Source organism: Pelecanus crispus, chromosome 2 (genome assembly GCF_030463565.1).
Source record: "Pelecanus crispus isolate bPelCri1 chromosome 2, bPelCri1.pri, whole genome shotgun sequence".
NCBI classification, from domain to species: domain Eukaryota; kingdom Metazoa; phylum Chordata; class Aves; order Pelecaniformes; family Pelecanidae; genus Pelecanus; species Pelecanus crispus.
Window position 1 is genome coordinate 153,280,974 of NC_134644.1, and position 17,387 is coordinate 153,298,360.

General features: G+C 37.2%; 1 protein-coding gene across 1 annotated transcript in view; it reads right to left on the reverse strand.

Moving 5' to 3' along the window:
- Positions 1 to 353: 353 nt before the first annotated feature.
- The window catches only part of LRP12 (LDL receptor related protein 12), a 49,110-nt gene continuing 32,076 nt past the window's right edge, over positions 354 to 17,387 (reverse strand). The window contains exons 3-7 of the mRNA XM_075705502.1: positions 13,871 to 14,006; positions 12,153 to 12,355; positions 6,334 to 7,435; positions 4,960 to 5,092; positions 354 to 1,234 (exon numbers count right to left, since the gene is read on the reverse strand). Of these exons, the coding sequence (XP_075561617.1) occupies positions 371 to 1,234; positions 4,960 to 5,092; positions 6,334 to 7,435; positions 12,153 to 12,355; positions 13,871 to 14,006 (2,438 nt within the window). The 3' untranslated portion in view covers positions 354 to 370. The remainder of the gene's footprint in view (positions 1,235 to 4,959; positions 5,093 to 6,333; positions 7,436 to 12,152; positions 12,356 to 13,870; positions 14,007 to 17,387) is intronic.

Genomic DNA, 17,387 nt, shown 5'->3' on the forward strand with positions numbered 1-17,387 from the left:
TACAAATTCACCTGTTAATATGGGGTTAAACAGGCAGCCAAGTAAGTCTTGAGCAGCCATGTTTCTGGTTTGAACTACAGTACCAGGATGAACTAAATTTGAAACTAACTGGGATAACTTCAGTTTAAAGAGTAATCAGATTATACTGGATACACACATCGTGTATTCAGAGCCATTAAAATGTTCACTCTAATAGTTCCATAACGTCATCCAGTATAAGAAATGTTTAATCAACCACACAGGCTAAAATAGTTTTAACATAACGTTGTCCTGGATTTTTTAAAACTAAAAACTAGTTTTAACTGTGAAGTACAAAACAATGACAGATACTGCTCCAACTTGTACACAATCTTTCCTAAACAATCCGTACCTAGCAGAGTAATAACGCCTCATCGTCACTAGTTTCATTTTTCACTGTTGCTTCTAAGCAAGTGTCAGGTATCTGGGCAGTGTGTACGATGCCACAGCTCTCACAGGGGCCATCTCGACTGCACGACCTTACACCGTGATGTGTTGCACTGTAAGGCTGTCTAAGCCCTGGTCCTTGATCTGAGCTGAGATCAAGTAGAGGTCTTGAACAGTCATTCATGTCAAAGTCTGATGCTACATCAGAGACTGGAATTAACATTTCAACATCATCATCCTCTTCTCTTCCACTTACCCCATTATCAAGCTGTCTCAAAGGACTTTGGTTCTGATTCACTGAGCTTGATCTCCCTAAAGTAAAGCGTACCCAGCGTAAGCCTTGAGTCATACGACTTAGCGCGCTGGTGAGCTGGTGACGTGCGGGACTTGTGCTTGGGGGCTCTACACTCGTCACTTCTCTTCCACTATCCGTGTTACTGCTACTGCCGCTCTGAGCAGAGGAACTCCCACATGCTCCCACTGTTGCTTCTATTGCTGTTGCAGGTGGGACTTTCTGAGGCAAGGTGGCAGCAACACCACCAACTGCTCCTGCTGTGTCTCTTCTTTCATTTTCTGTGTCTGTATCATCAGATTCAACTGAAAACAGACTTCTGTGAGTATTATTTCTTTCAGCTTCTCTACTAGTACTTTGGCTGGCAACATCATCTCCATCCGCTGAGACCAATGCCAATGATCCGGAATGACGTGACCTTGCAAAATTAAAGATTCGATTCCAAATGTTACTTGATCTGCCAGCAATAGGAAGTCTGATTGAGGTAAATCCAAGCTGAGATCGTACTGCCAGTCTCAGGTTTTCCAGAACTGAGGCCTAAATGAGAAGACAAGCAACAGTCAAGTGTTGACAGTATGCTGACACTGTTCTAACAAAAGAATGACAACTATTGCGCAAAACAGCATATGACCACAAAGCTAAATGTAGGATCTTAAATATTAAAAAATGTCGTATCTTTAATATTAAGGATCTGGTGTATGTAGCAATAGGCTATTTTAAAAACAAAGTAGGCATGAAAAAAGTCTAGATTCTCTTGAGGAAAAAAACATTATGAACAGGGAAATTAAGCAGAAATACATATGGAATAAAAAGGGGAATAGAAGAGCAATGATGTATATAAGGTACGTTTCTGCCCAAATCAAGGACTTCTGAATAAAGGTGAAGTAAAAACCAAGGCACTATAAGCTCGATATGGAACACTGATTACAGAAAAATACATGTACAGACCCAGTGAAGACCTAGTACAGCAGGTATGCAAGATCTTACCAAGAAGATAAAGTAGTCACTGTGGATTTTAGAGTACATGTATGTATACAGAAACATGCCTCAAAAAGTTTAGGATTTAAAAATGAAATCTTCCAGAAAGATTTAACAGAGGTGACCTTTCCTTATCCACTACCATGGGGCTGCCTAGAATAGAGACTAAATTAAATAACCTCTCTAGCAGAGGCTTGTAGTTTGATTTTTTCCCCTCATTCTGGCATAATCAGTGAATTCCAGTTTCAAAATGCTTTAATGCTTCTGTTTAATTAAAATTATCTTATACATTCTAAACCACACATTTCCCAAATTCAGTATACATTTTCTAGTCATTCAGCTATAGAACAATGTATGCCTGAAATTTTCTGCTTAAAACCTTGTATAACTTTTAAATTGTAAGGTAACACAAACATGTTAACACCATTGACTTGTGGTTCCCTTACTCAAACTTACAGAAAACAGTGCCTCGGCTAAGTAGCTCAGTTCTCAAATACTAGGGTAGAAGATGTGCCAGATGCCCATGATTCTGAAAATATTCACTGATGTGTTTAATTACAGGATAAAGTCCATATTCACATCTTTTAATGAAGATTATGACAAAAATATAGACTATTCTTCAGAACAGCCTCCCTCCCCCCCAATTAAACACTTAACATGTATGCATGTTTTTCACTTTATTTACAAACACTGAACTTCAGTGTTCTCATGCTGTCACCTTCAGCTCCCTTTCACAATCCTGCAGATGCCACAGGGCATACGCAGCATAGCATCTGAACAATACTTCATGCACAACCTACCTCTTCCCTTCCAATAGTTCACACAATGATATTTGAATTCAAGCATGTAAATATGTGTGTTCAGTAGCCTTACTTTCAAAACCTTCTGGAGAGACTGCTACCCATCCTTGAAAATCCAGCTCTGAAGGCACGTACCAGTTTTAGGTGGAAAGCATTACATACAAATCAGAACAACCAAAATTCCTCTAGCTTGAGACTACTAACTTCGAGGAAACCTCGACTAGGTATCTTCAGCCCTGCACAGATTTGCAATCTTAAGAGATATATATTGCTTGAAACAACGCAAGCGGAACACATCCTGACATAATACTGACTCCCCCCACCCAACACTTAACCATATCAAAAATTTGAGCATTATAATTTATAGAATTCAATTTAGATTGCCTCTTCAGCTTTTACTCTTACTGATGTTCTCTCCTCTGAAAATCAAGTTTTTTAAACAATGCAACTTCATTGATTAAATAAGAATAAAATTTTAATCATAGAAGCATCAATGCTCTAGAATCACTTTTTCATTATTTTTGAAGGTGACAGCCTGCTCCCTACTATTCCTTATTTTTATGCTAGTTAATTTCCCAGTACAGCTACTTCAGTTTTCAAGGCCACAAGTCTTATCTGAAACACTGCTCTTCATAATGTGAATTCACTAACACTCTTTCATTGTTCGAAACTATTGTACATGCATCAGTATTTTTATGGACTGTGAAATCATGGTTACATAGAAAGACTATGAAGCAACGACATTTTGTTATGTGTCATTACAAAAGATTGCCACTTTCAGTAATTCTTTCAAATTCCATTATATTTTAGTTCTGAAAAATAATGTAAAATATATCCAAAGCAACAGTGTTTAATTCAATTTAAGCCAAACTAAAGATAAAAGAAAGTGTCAGTAATTGCACAGCTTTTTAAAAGCTCCAGTACCAACCTCTGACTGCAGCTACTACATGTCTGGGTTTTCCAGAATTGTCCTCTCTATCAGGAGATTTCATTTTAGTAAAACCCAAGATCTTCAGGCCACCTTTGTGGGGTTTCATGACGAAAAACAGGTCTGAGCAAGCTAAGTTTGTCTGAAAATCGTAATCGTTCCTAAACATGTTCATGTGCACCAAACCTGAAGCATCCCATACATGGTAAGGATGTGCAGGAAACATTGGTTTGTTCCAAGTTACCTGTACTAGAGGACTTACACATCTGGGCATGACAACTGCACTGTCTTAACAGACTTTCTTGAGCTAACCCTATCCCAAGAGACTTGTGAGCATAGCTGCATCACAAACAGGTGAAGCTTAGTTTTGGAAGAGGACAGCAAGCCAAATTTATAAGAGTACAGAATTGTTTTTAAACAGAAACATACTGATCTTTATTATAACCACCATAAGCCACCCAACAAGAACAAGGGATTCTACAGTGTTCATTATAGGCATTCATTAATAAGCTCATTAATGAAGTTCAGTGCTACTTTAGCTACTGAAAAATCTTCACAATGTCTTCTTTCTGATATGTTTTCAAAGTCTCTCATACAAATTGCAACTTATTTTCCCCTTTTACTCTGCAAAATCCTTTGTGATGGATCACAGCTGCTACTTGTGAACACGTATGCATGAAAGAACAACTGAAATCTATGGCAGAGTAATGAAAATCAGTAATGAAATCAGTTCTGTTCAAAATAAAAAAAACAAATTCCCCTTCTTATGGTCATGTAACTTTTTCTTACAGGGTCAGCAACATTAGCTAACAGTAAACTTTGCTGTATTAAGTGCAACACATAATACAAGCTAATGCCAACTCTAATACAACACCACAGCAGGATTCTTTGACTGAGACTTTTCTTGTTTCACAGAAGAGCATTATAACTGAAAACCGATTTTTTTTTTTTTAAATGAAAAAGTTGTTTTGATAGAAATTCATTCATCAACCAAATAAGAATTGGGTTAATGATCCAGCTGAGAATCAAGATGGCTAGACACTATTAACTGCCATTTACTACCTTTCACTTCGTTACTCACTCCTATTAATTTTACCTGACATTACAGCCTTAGCTTTGTCATCATCTTTTCTATGCATAGTGGGCATGATCACACCTAAACACATATGCACAGTGGATCTGAACTACCTCTTTGCATTAGAAGTCTCAATTCTTCTTTCGCAAATTTCAAAGTGCTATCTTGCAATCTTAACTTACACAACATCAATACAGAACATACAACTTGATTTACCAATCTATTACTTTTCATGCAAGAGGGATTCTATAGTGTGCACTACTGGCATTCATTAACAAGAAAAAAAGCCTGCAAAGAAAACTGTGTGGTGCTACCGTGTCATAATTTTGTCCAATGGCTAATCCTTAGTAAAACAGTATTGGCCTGAAAGGAAGAAAAGGAAATGCTATTGAACAAAAAAAAAATGCGGATGAAAATTAAAATATCTTTATTTCAGTCTCCTTAAAATTTAAGTGGTCTGCCTAGTACTGTGGAATCTTACCTGATTTGGTGAACAAACAGGAAAATCTTCAACTGGTGGAATTAAGCCCTGGGCAATTAACTGTCCATAGGATGGAGGAGCTTCTCTTCTTAACAGTTCAGCCTCAACCCTTGACAAATGAGTTTCAAATGATCTTTGAAAGAGAAAAGAAATTTCACAGTACATAAGACTTTGATATGTATATATGTAAAATTACATGACACTATTATAATCTGAAGTAACAAATTTCAGCAGATGAAATTTTATTAATTGAATTGAAATTTAATTGACAAAGAATATACAGTAAGTCCTTCCAATCATTCCTATGGGTCTGTCCAGCTGAGACAAGAACAAAACCAACCCAACAATAAATTCCTAAAAAAAAAAAAAAAAAAAAAGAGGCTAAAACAGTTAAAGGCACCATGAGAGATGCTTATATTATTCTATAAAAATTGAAGAAAATTTAATCCTGATATGAGATAGTCTACAATATAAGAAACATGCTGTTAAATACAGAATTGAGGTATTTAATTGCAGAAACGCAGCTTATCATAGGATCATAGAATGCTTTGGGTTGGAAGGGACCTTTAGAGGTCATCTAGCCCAACCCCCCCTGCAGTGAGCAGGGACATCTCTAACTACATCAGGTTGCTCAGAGCCCCGTCCAACCTGACCTGGAATGTTTCTATGGATGGGGCCTCCACTACCTCTCTGGGCAACCTGTTCCAGTGCTTCACCACCCTCATTGTAAAAAATTTCTTCCAGTGTAAATCTATTCTTCTTTAGTTTAAAACCATTACTCCTTGTCCTGTCACAACAGGCCTTGCTAAAAAGATTCTCCCCATCCTTCCTAAAGGCCCCCTTTAAGTACTGGAAGGCTGCAATAAGGTCTCCTCACAGCCTTCTCTTCTCTAGGCTGAACAACCCCAACTCTCTCAGCCTGCCTTGTAGGAGGACACACTTTCTCTTTGGTAACAACATCTGAAAGCTTAACTCTCAATACTTAAGTGATCGGAATACTTCTATCCCCTTTTCTTCACTGAAAGGGTGGTCGGTCACTGGAACAGGCTCCCCAGGGAAGTGGTCCCAGCACCAAGCCTGTCAAAGTTCAAGGAGCATCTGGATGACACTCTTAGCCATGTGGTTTAGTTTTAGGTAGTCCTGCATGGAGCAGGGAGTTGGATTTGATGATGCATATGGGCCCCTTTCAACTTGAGATATTCTATGATTCTGTGATTAACTAACCTCTTTTTACTGTCGAAGAAGAAGGAACAATGCCTTTAGAAATCACATGCAACAATAATTGTATGTCAATAAAAATGTTTCAAGTATAACAATAACGTATATGAAAATATTTTAAAAATTTAGGTTCTTGAGGCCATCTGTTCTACTTACCTTCGCTCAAACATCCTGAGTGAGTACAATTTACAAGTACATCCCAGTGCAATGACAAGCAGCAATCCACAAATAAGACTCCCAATGACAGCTGCAGTTATTACTCTAGTGGGCACAATGACTGGGCAATTCTCTTCATCACTGCCATCACCACAGTCATCTTGAGAATCACAAACCCAGCTCTCAAACACACAGCGGTTATTTTTACAATGAAAATTTCCTGGCTGACAGAAGAAACAATTTTTTTCATCTGAACCATTAGGGCAATGGTTCTGGTAGTTGCAGCGATCTGAACGAGGGTAGCAAACACCATTTCGAGAGCAGGGAAACTCGTCTCTTTGGCACATGGTACAGTTGGTTTCATCCCTTCCATTTGGACAGTGCCAGTAGCCATCACAGCGTTGCTGCTCTGTGTAGCAACCCCAATTTCCACCACATGGAATCTCCCATGGCAAACAGAAGCCGTCTACTTGATAGGTGGCATTGAATCCTCTTGCAGCATTCACTTTGTCAGCACAAAAATGCACTCTTATCTGTCCTGAGGATGAAACAACCGTGAGGGGAGCATGAGAGTCAAATGCTGTTAGCACACGCAACAGCCTCCGTGGATTCTCCTCTAATCCGTCATATATTTTGACATAGTCTCCATAACCTGTACCATCAAGTTTAAAATCAGTGAATCTCAAAATTACTTTGCGATGGTCACCAGTGTCTATCAGCCAGGTGCAGTTGCTTCCAGGTGGATAGAAGTCAGGATAGTTGGGAGAACTGAAAGTACCATAAAAGTATCTCAACCACTGCCCACATGTTGGCACATCACAGTCTATTTCGTCTCCTAGGTCAAGACAATCAATGTTACCATCACATTTCAAAGACTCTGGAAGGCAAGTGTAAAGCTTGGTGAAGCGAGAAAGACATTGGAACTGATTGCAGGCACAAGGCTGAAAGGAAGAAGCTGTCGGAGGATTAGCTTTGGCACAGATTTCTTCATCCGAATTGTCTCCACACTCATCCATATTATTACATTTCCAACTTTCTGGAATACACTTCCCATTTGCGCAATGAAACTGGTCACAATCACAATTTGGCTCATCAGATTTCCCTGAAAGAAAAACAAACGCCAAATTATAAAAATACTATCTTTTTAGAATTTAGCACGTTATGGCTTGTGTCACATATTTATTTGCTGCTTTCAGTCAAATAACTTTAACCCAAGCAAGAAAACAGTGCTCATTTATAGTGACTGAAAAATCTGGCTTCTAAGGTGCTAAAAATAAGTCAGAAAAATACTGTTTCTCTCCTCCTGTATCACTTGAAATACAGAAATATCTTGTCCTGCAGTACTGGTTGCCTCAAATTCTTTCTTGTAAAAGCAGGCAGACTTCTCTCCTGTTTTTGTAGGTTCCTACTTTGTACCAAAGGATCTATGGCAAGAGAGAAGCTGAGAGTTGAAGATTACCTATTACCAACCAAAGAGAGAAACCTCTCTCACCTCTCCCCACTGTTTGCTCCTGCGTCTTCTCCAGAACTAAGAGGAGAGTGCAGCAAATGCAGAAACACATACAAAAACATAGAAAATTATGCTTTAAAAGTTAAGGATCCAAGCAGTGGTCCAGAAAACATCGAAGTGTGGGTATTTTTGGTTGGGTTGTTTTCTTTATTTTTTTTAATTCTGAAAAAAGTCAAGACACACCTTCATTTAAGACAATGTGGTCTACTGGCTACTACCACACTTGTAACATCAAGAATATTTTTTTCAGGGATTCATTTATTAAAGTTCCAACCATGTTAAACACTGAAACGTACCTGGGAAGCAAGCTATTTCAGCTCTGCAACAACTTAGCTGAGTCAAATACCACTGTATCATTTAAAATCAGTGCAATTTCTAAAACCCACAGTACAGACTATAAAGTTGGCTATAAAACAAACTGCTGTGGTCAATCCTTAAAAAAAATTTCGGAAATATTTGCAATGCAGATGGTCCTACACAGCAGTAATTCAGGAGGTAAATTAGACAAATATACAGTGAATCTAAATAACACCATACTTCGGGTTTTAAAAAAGAAACAGGAAAGACAGTATGATGAACTTACTGAAATACAGACTTTCCCAGAAGAAGCAGGTTCTAGCTTGCCTTACAACAGAACAATTCAGATTAGAAGGGAGCTCTGGAGGTCACCTAATCAAATCATCTGCTCAAAGCAAGGCTACCTGAAATTTGACTGGGTTGTTTGGGGCCTTGTCCAATCAAGTATTTTCAAAGTTCTACCTTTACCACAAAGTGGTAGAAATGCTCATATCTAGCCTGAATTTCCCTTGCTGCAACTAATCTGCTGTGATAGGTCAAGTCATATCACACCTCTGTTCTCCTTTTTGCTATTTTATTATCTTGGAAAGCGTTAAAAAGAAATACTCTACCTTGAAATAATAGTTTTTCTAAAAAAAAGTGCAACATCAGCATTTTAAGAATTTCACAAATGCTAAGGTTTTTAAAAAAATGAATTCAGGAAAAAATGAAACCAACAAAAGTGATAAATGTTATAAGGACTCCTTAAGAGTGTTTAAGCCAACAAATTTGCTGACAGGTAGTGACAGGAGAGCAAAATGTATGTGCTGCCAGTGATTAAATTTCACTAAAAACAAAGAACAGATCTAGTTTAAACGATATGATCTCCTTGTTGTGTTACATATATATATTTTTATATGTATATTATACACTCATACACATACACATCGTTCATAATATTAGTATGGCAAATACTTAGTATGAACCTTGGCCTTGAATTTGAAACTTGTAGAAGTGAACTACTAGACTTGTTCTGCCTAAATTGAATGACTGTGCCCCACAGATGGCAGGCAATATAGTAGAATATGTATAAGAAGAGTCAGTGAACTTGCTCAAGTACTGATTGTACTCTAGCTCAATGCTTCTACCTTGCAGAACCTGGAAAAAGGTTGAGTAGAAAGCTATAACATGGAGCTGTAAATATTAATGGCAATACTGCAGTAGCAAAATAGGATACGATTTCAAGCTAAGCTCTTCCTCCTGCAGGCTTTTAAACATCCCAGAAAAGAGCTGCCTACTCGATCCTGATTTAGCACCTTTAATCACAGATCCTGAAGTAATTACATCAGGGAAGTTTACATATGAATCAAAAATCAGAGTTGTAAAATAGCAAGACACATACAAAATAAGACTATCCTTGGAAGCTGTACCACAAAAGACTTCAGGATAGTACAAGATAACTAGCAGAACCCATGTGCAGTTGTAGCCAAAGGACTAACACAATCCTTCCATGCATTTACAGTGAACATAAACCTCTGCACTTTTATTAACTCCATTCTCCACTCTACATCACCATTAGTAAACTCCATCCCATTCCGATACCCATAGTTAAAGAGCCTGGTAAGTTAAAAGGGGTGGGAAGAAGACAGGGGAAAGAAAAACAATGACAAAAATTACCTTCACGTACCCTTCCTAACTGTAATACTTCTTGTTGTTGTTTTTTGGTGGTTTGTTTAAAATGAAATAGGAATATTTACCTGGAAGATATTACTTACTTTAAACAAGAATTCATTCAAACAACTCACATGGCCTATCTTCCAGATCAGATTTTAAACATGACCCTCCCTAATGGTGCCTTTTACACCTGTAATCTATGTTGTTTCTAACATTCTAGCACAAGTAGGCCTAACCTGCATCTACATAACTGAAGTACACTGTTTTTTCCCCTTTTTCTAAGATCACGTGCCACCTTTGAGAGTAGCCTGGATTAAATAGTCTATTGGGGAGTTACACTGAGCACTACTGCATTATTCTAATGAGAAGAAATCAAACAACATAATGGCACAGTTGAATGTACAGCAAAAATATTAGTATTGCAGGAGTCTCCTATTCACACTGGAAAGCAGAAATGATCAGATGATTATTAAAGCAGATCTGTCAACTCTTCTCATATACACAGGTCAGTTTACAATATTAGAAGACCACACTGATCACTGAAATACTACACTTTCACCTCAGTCATGAAATACTTCCTAAGTATTGTATCAAGCATAGAGACCAAACTCAATCCAAAGTTTCACCAAGGCTCATTTAAAAAAAAAAAAAAAAACAAAACACCACACAAAAAAACCCCAAAACCAATTTTGTTTTTTTAAAGACATGTAAAAATATTGGATTAAAGTCTTAAGTCTCTAAACTGAATACCACTGCATGATGCTAACAAGAAGAAACCATGTAACAGTAAAAACTGCTTATTGTTGAGAATGTTAGAGCTTCTTCCAAAAGGGGTTACATACTGAAATTGTTTGGAAAAGAGAGGAAACGATTTTCAGAAAAACTCTGTTAAGCCTGTGGCTTGCCTCCTCTGCCCATTCCACACCCTTATCCAAAATGTCCTTCCTTCTCAAAGCCCCTCAGGCAGGAATGCTGCCTTCCCTCTGTGCCTAGCAGGAGAGGGAGATAAGCAGGGCAGAAGCCAATGCCTCACCCAGGATAATAGCATATGCATGGGAAGCAAGCAGAAACAGTAGTAGAGAATGACTAATCAGACAGTGGCTATTCCCTGCCCCCCCCCCCCCCCCCCCTTTTTTTTTTGTCGAGACAATAAGCAAAACCCAGGTAGAACATTGCCCTGAAAGCTGAGCCAGCATCAAATGCAAGGCTGCGTTACTTCTCCCAAGGCTTGCTAAGCTGCAAGAAGCTGAAGTGTACAGGGAACTTTTTTGTAGGCTTGAAAACAGGCAATAGAAAGGGATAAGTCTGCCTGGAAACTTCAGGTTTGTGAAGGACTGACAGGGTGGAAGAAGCCGTTAGGTAGAATGCACAACACAGAACAGGGGCAAACATGACTTAGGCTAGAGGAGATCAGGGCTCATTTTACCGAATCTTGGTGGAGTTCTGAAGATGGATGGCAGTGGATAGGTGTAAGAGTATGACTTGTTTTATGGAGGAGAGGAGTTAAAAGTTAGTGCACAGAGATCTGGAGCAGGTCAGAGAGTGGAGTTATAGGCATACACTGAGGAAGCAAGAGAGTGCGAAACCATTATGAAAACAAAGAGGAATCTAATCAAGTATTTTTGATGATCAGGAAATAGAAAACCATGATCATGCTATTTATATAAAATCCTAATATTGCTTAAGGCCAGAAAAAAGTTTGGAGCTAGTCTTTACCCATGACTGTCTTCCTCCTCTCTCTTGGGAACACCTACCAGAGCAAGAACTGCCCACAAAACAGTCTCAAACTATTACTACTGGTAAATAGCTTATATTTGCATACTTGAATTATCCAAGAAAAATTTTGCATGTACAAAACCATGTCTATACTTGACTAGAGTAATTTATCTCATTAATAGGTTTTTAAATTGTGGGTTTTTTTAAGAAGAGAGTATACCTTCTGGAGATGGGAAAAAATGATGCAAATGTAAAAAAAAAATCCCACCATTTCTTCCTTCTCTTGCCCTATTTATGCTAGTCAGAAGTCTAGCCAACTCTTCTTAACAACTAATTTTATTCTGAAAAAAAAATTCAAATCTTAAGCTATGTTAAAAAACCTCCCAATTTGCCTAGTATTAATAGTGAACTTCCCCCCATCCCCAAATCATTCACTCTGCTTATTATTGTGAATGCTAATTCCTGCTTTGAATAGACAAGTTGTGCATGGGATCAAAATAATCTACACAACACATCCTTTCAGTAAGCCTGGAATTGACTACAGGAAATGCATATACTGCACTCTGTTACAAGGAAGTAGCTCTTGAAACAGAAAACAAAAAATGAAACCATAAAACTGAACTAGGTATCATTTGAAACATACCAGCAAAGTAGGCTAATCTGAAGCCTTTTCTGGAGATACTATCATCTGAATGAAATCTGATCCAAACATGATCCTGTGAAGAGATGTATGGTGAGGGAATGGAGGAGCCACATGCTCTATAGCCTTCAATATTCTTGTAGCTTCCAATGGCTAACCAATCTGAGCTGCATCGTCGTGATCCCTGAACATCAAAATCTTGAAAGCTGGGAAGAAAAAAAAAAAATGAAAGGTCAAAATTGCTACTGAGCTGGGTATTATACAACCAAGCTGATAAATTGCTACACATAAAAATGGAAATTAGCTGTAAGTTCTTTTCTGGTCTGAAATAAAAGAGCAGCTTCTTTACCCATGTAAGAATAGGATTTAACCTTGTGGTGATGATACTTTTATTAGGACAACAAGAATCCATTCTGTTAACCAAAATATTGCATCCACTACTTAAAGAAGCTCAGTTTTGCTATAAAAAAACACATTAAGCCTTCATCTAAAACCAAAAATAAATTCTGTTAATGAAATTGTCTTGATGAGTCTCATTTAATGACTTTCATATACTACTAAGTGGTTTTATTTAACCCAAATTTCACCAGAACTTTAGCTAATGCTACACTTAGCCTATTATATGACCTGACATTATAAATACAGCTAAATTGTTCAAAACTGTGATTTCAGATAAGATTTGTTCCCAGTTGCACTACTCGGTTACCCAATGGGTATGTCATGGAATGTCATGGTATAGCTACAGCTGTATCAAGACATGCTGCCATGGTAATGAAGTGTGAAGGGGAGACAGTCTGAGCAAAAACAGGTCAGTACAGACAACACAGCAGTAAACCAGGTATGAAATGTGAAACATATGCTAGGTAGGTAAGTGGGAGGAAACAATGTGAGAGAAAAGAAATTAGTTTTATGAAAAATAAACTGTATGAAAAAGTTTAGAAACCATTCTAATAGATGTACAGCTCTACCTACTTTACGTTGCATTTATGCCAGTCCAATATTTAGTCGAAAGACTGTTCCAATTAAAAAGCAGTACTTCAAAAGAGTAACTGATGTCAAAGCAAATACTTCATAATGAAGAGCTGCTTCTTAGGTCAAAAGGTCTGTACTGGAAACTGAAGTAAATCTGCAGCTAATGCAGTTTCATGATCAGCCTGCAAAGCAGCACTCATTTTTATCTTGATGCTAAAACAAGCCTAGATTTCCCTTGTGGCAGTAATGGGGAATGAACTCATGAGAACTTGAACCCGTGATACAACTTTTTTGCATTACTACTTTAGAAGAGTTATAAGGTATGTGAAACTAGGAGGAGCTCCTTGCCCCACAAGCCAGCATTTCCAAAACTACACTCATATCTATCGATTTACTATTTATACCCTCCCACTTTTAAGCACACCATGAGACTTCATAGCAATGAAGCATTACAGAGTTTCCCCTACACATTTTTTAATGCAAAATTCTTATATATTTCAGAGACATTAAAAAGAAATCAAATAAATGAGCACATAGAAACTTTTTCTAGTCACCAACTCTCCAGCTGAAAACAAATACTACATGGCTGTGTAACAGCAAATCAGATAAAAGCAAAGGCAGAAAACAAGCAAAACAGAAATCCCACATTTACAGGAAGGAAGAAGAAATTGGTACATACACAACTGGCAGTTAAAAACGTCTAGTCAGTACTTCTTCAATCCCTGTAGTTAATACAGAAGCACTGTTACCTTATCGTAATGATCTCCCCTGGGTTTGCATGGATGTACCAGCTACAGTTGATTCGGGTAGGATACTCAGAGGGCCACCCTGGACTTGTGATTGTCCCGCTCGGTGATCGAATTTGTTCTGGAATATCTCCACAAGCTAAAAAATACATATACATTGAAAGCAACTTGATTAATGCTGTTTTTTAAAAGTCAGTAGGACAAAAGTCAATGAACACGTATCAGGGAAAATATCCCACTGAGTTAGATGAGGTAACAATAAAAACAATGTCTAAAGGAGTTCATAACAGACACAGGTCACAACACGTCAGCCAAAAGATGTTTTCCAATGTTGCCAGTGCAGAATTTTATACTAATGTCAATTAATACTACAGATTAAAAAAAGATTACTCTATACAGACTTTGACAACTTTATTAGTAATGTGAAAGATTTTGCATTTCCTAATTTTATTTTCAGCCTTCACAAAGACTCAGTTCAATTTAACTATGCATTTACACCTTATACTGAAAAATTCATTAGAAGTTGAAAAATAAATCAAAGCAAAATAACCAAGTAGTTGAAATTTCCTGTCTTCGGAAGATCCAGTGCCTGGCCATCATTTAAATACTCCCTTCCAGCCCTTAGCATGGAAATGATCTTCATACAGATGATTACAATGCTTGGAATGCAAAGAACACTTACTGCAGCACACTTCATTTATAGATACTAAAAGTTGGGTTTACAAGAGATTACTCTTAAGAGGGACTTGCATAACTACATTTCTGATAATGGACTAGAAAGCTTGTATTTATAGGGCTAATTCTATGCAACTGAAGTAACTCAGCCATTTGTATTCTTACTTTATTTTAGGTGTAGCTTTCTGTATTGGCCTTAACTCAGTTGCTTGTTCCTTTCACTGGAGCGTTCTCAGCTATGATGATTTTATTTCAAGTAATGTACTAATTAGTTTTGTGGTTTTGCTTGCTGGTTTTTTTCCCCCTTACCAGCCTTACATCCAACACCTGTCATACAGCATATTCACAACCTTCACATAAATAGGAAGGCCAGAATACTCTCGCTACAGAGCCTGAAATTATAAGGAAGTTTCAGAGGTCGGAAAACACATTAAAAATAATTGCCCTCCCTGTTTTTATTTTACAATTTCCTCACTGCTAGTCCAAAACTTGTGGGCTCTTGAAGTTTACTGGTAGCACAATCAGTTACACACAGCAATTTAAACACAGGAACTATTACAAATGAGGAGGTATTTTCATTATTGTCTGATATAAAAAGCTTTTAGAATTTTTTAGATTTTGAATATTTATTTGGTTAAAATAACAGATCAGAACTGATGCAGTGAACAAACACGATGAAGAATGAACTGCATCTGTAATAGTGCAAAAGTTGTAATAATGTAATTTGTAAACAGGTTATTAATTTTTTTCTATTTTTACCCACAATCAAGCTTTTAAGATCATTTTTCAAGACTACAGGGACCTGAAATTATTGACTAGCTCTGATAAAATAAAAAAGTTACATTCTTAAATGATTATTACTACTTACAAATGCTTCTATATGGCATAACAAATACATTTCTAAAAATACATTTAAAAGGATTAAAAGACAAAAATGCTGGCATATGGCTGCATTTTCTGTATTAGCTTAAATATAGAACTCTAGAAACAAAAATAAGGCCTCAGTCAATTTACTGTTTTCACATACAGCTGTAAGAAAATATTGCTTTAAATAGTTTTTCACATGTTTCTTATTAGAGTTTCATTCATGCTGCACAGTTAAGTATTAACATACTTTGGCTACAGCACATAGGACCTGTCCTAATATCTAGGGACAAAAAAGTCTCAAAATATTATTTTATTTGAATAGTCAATCAACTATTCCCTGGAAACTTTGTTGTTTTAATTTTGAGCAAACCCTATAGGTGGTGCTGTAACACCATGATATTTTGGAACACTGCTCCTGTGTGAATGATCCGGATATACTTTACATCTGTTCAGACAAGAAATGGAAGGACTGGAAAGAAACACTGGTTATTCACAATTAAAAGTTGAAGTAAATTAGCAGTTTTAGCAGGTTTGAAACAAAAATGTGCAAAAAAGTAGAAGAATGTGTAAAACATTTTGTACCAAGCTTGCAGATGTTGGCAAGCAATTCTACAAACTGCTTGCTTGCTACTGAAATAGTGCTCAGCTTAAAATGAGTTGCCTTCAGGTGAAATTTATACTATTACAACATTCACCTGTTTTTTGGTATTTACAAACTGACACACAAGATTTTGTCACTGAGAACCTCTAAGGAAGCTTTTAAATTTGCCTGACAAAGAAAAACCTTACACTAGAAGATGAAAATAATCCATTCAACATATATTCATTCAGTTTTACAAAGTTCACCTCCAAAAACTTAAGCATGCTATAAATACATGTACAGCATGTGTCTGTTGAATAGGAACCTCCAAACACTGCTAGCAACTGTAAATCACTATGCAATTAGCTTTGCAACTGCCTGTGCTGGCACAGCGCACCCTGACAACTATAATCTACTCAATCCAATCCCTGCAGTAGTACAAGTAGTAATTTTTTACTTGTTATATGAGTTTGAATGGAAGAAATTCCACACAGGAAGCCTGTATAACCAAGGTAGTATTTTCAGAGCACCATGAAAACTTCCAGTTTTACTCAAATTCATTTTTTTTAGCCTTTGTTTGCAATACCAGCCATATCCCTATATTTTCTGTATTCTTTTACTTAAGATGGCTTTTTCTCTGTTTCCACTAAAGCTAACACTAAAGACCTGAGGGCAAAACACAACCATTTCCAGCACCATCCGATATGGGAAGAGAGAAGCAGACTAAGGCGGGCATGAGGAAGGAAGAATGATCAGAGGCACTAAAATACAGGGTGGAGTGAACAATACTGTACTTCTGCTGTAGAAGAGATAGAAATCAAACTGAGGAAAGTATGCATATGACAAAGTGGAGGTTCAAAAAATAAAAGGGAATGGACTTGAAAAGGGAATTACAGCTTCCTTAACTGAAGGTTAGCTAGATAAACTAAATATGCTTGGTATACATTCATGCACTGAAATCTCTTACTTATAACTCAGGAGACAACAGAAGTCTCCCATTTGCTTAAAAAGTGTATAAAGGTCAAGATCAACTGTGTAGAAGCTGCACTTCAGATGTGCTGTCATTTTGAGAGAGAATAATTTCTCAGAAAGATTTTTAAAATCAAGGATAACCTTCTGAAATAGAACAGTTTTAAAGCCAGTCTACTTTATAAAGATAATAGCAAGCCTTTTAAAATCCACCCCTGATCCTCTGCTTAACTAGGATGTTTCTTCTAAAGCTTTTGAGAATACAATGTAACATACATTTTATTCATGTGTTTGTAAACATGGAGAATGTAAGCAACATCAAGAAGAGCATGGGAATCAAAAAACCCAATTCAACTGACAGCACGTAAACCAGACATGTATGAATAGAGGCAAACATCTTTTCACTACGTTGTGGAGAATTTGAACTTC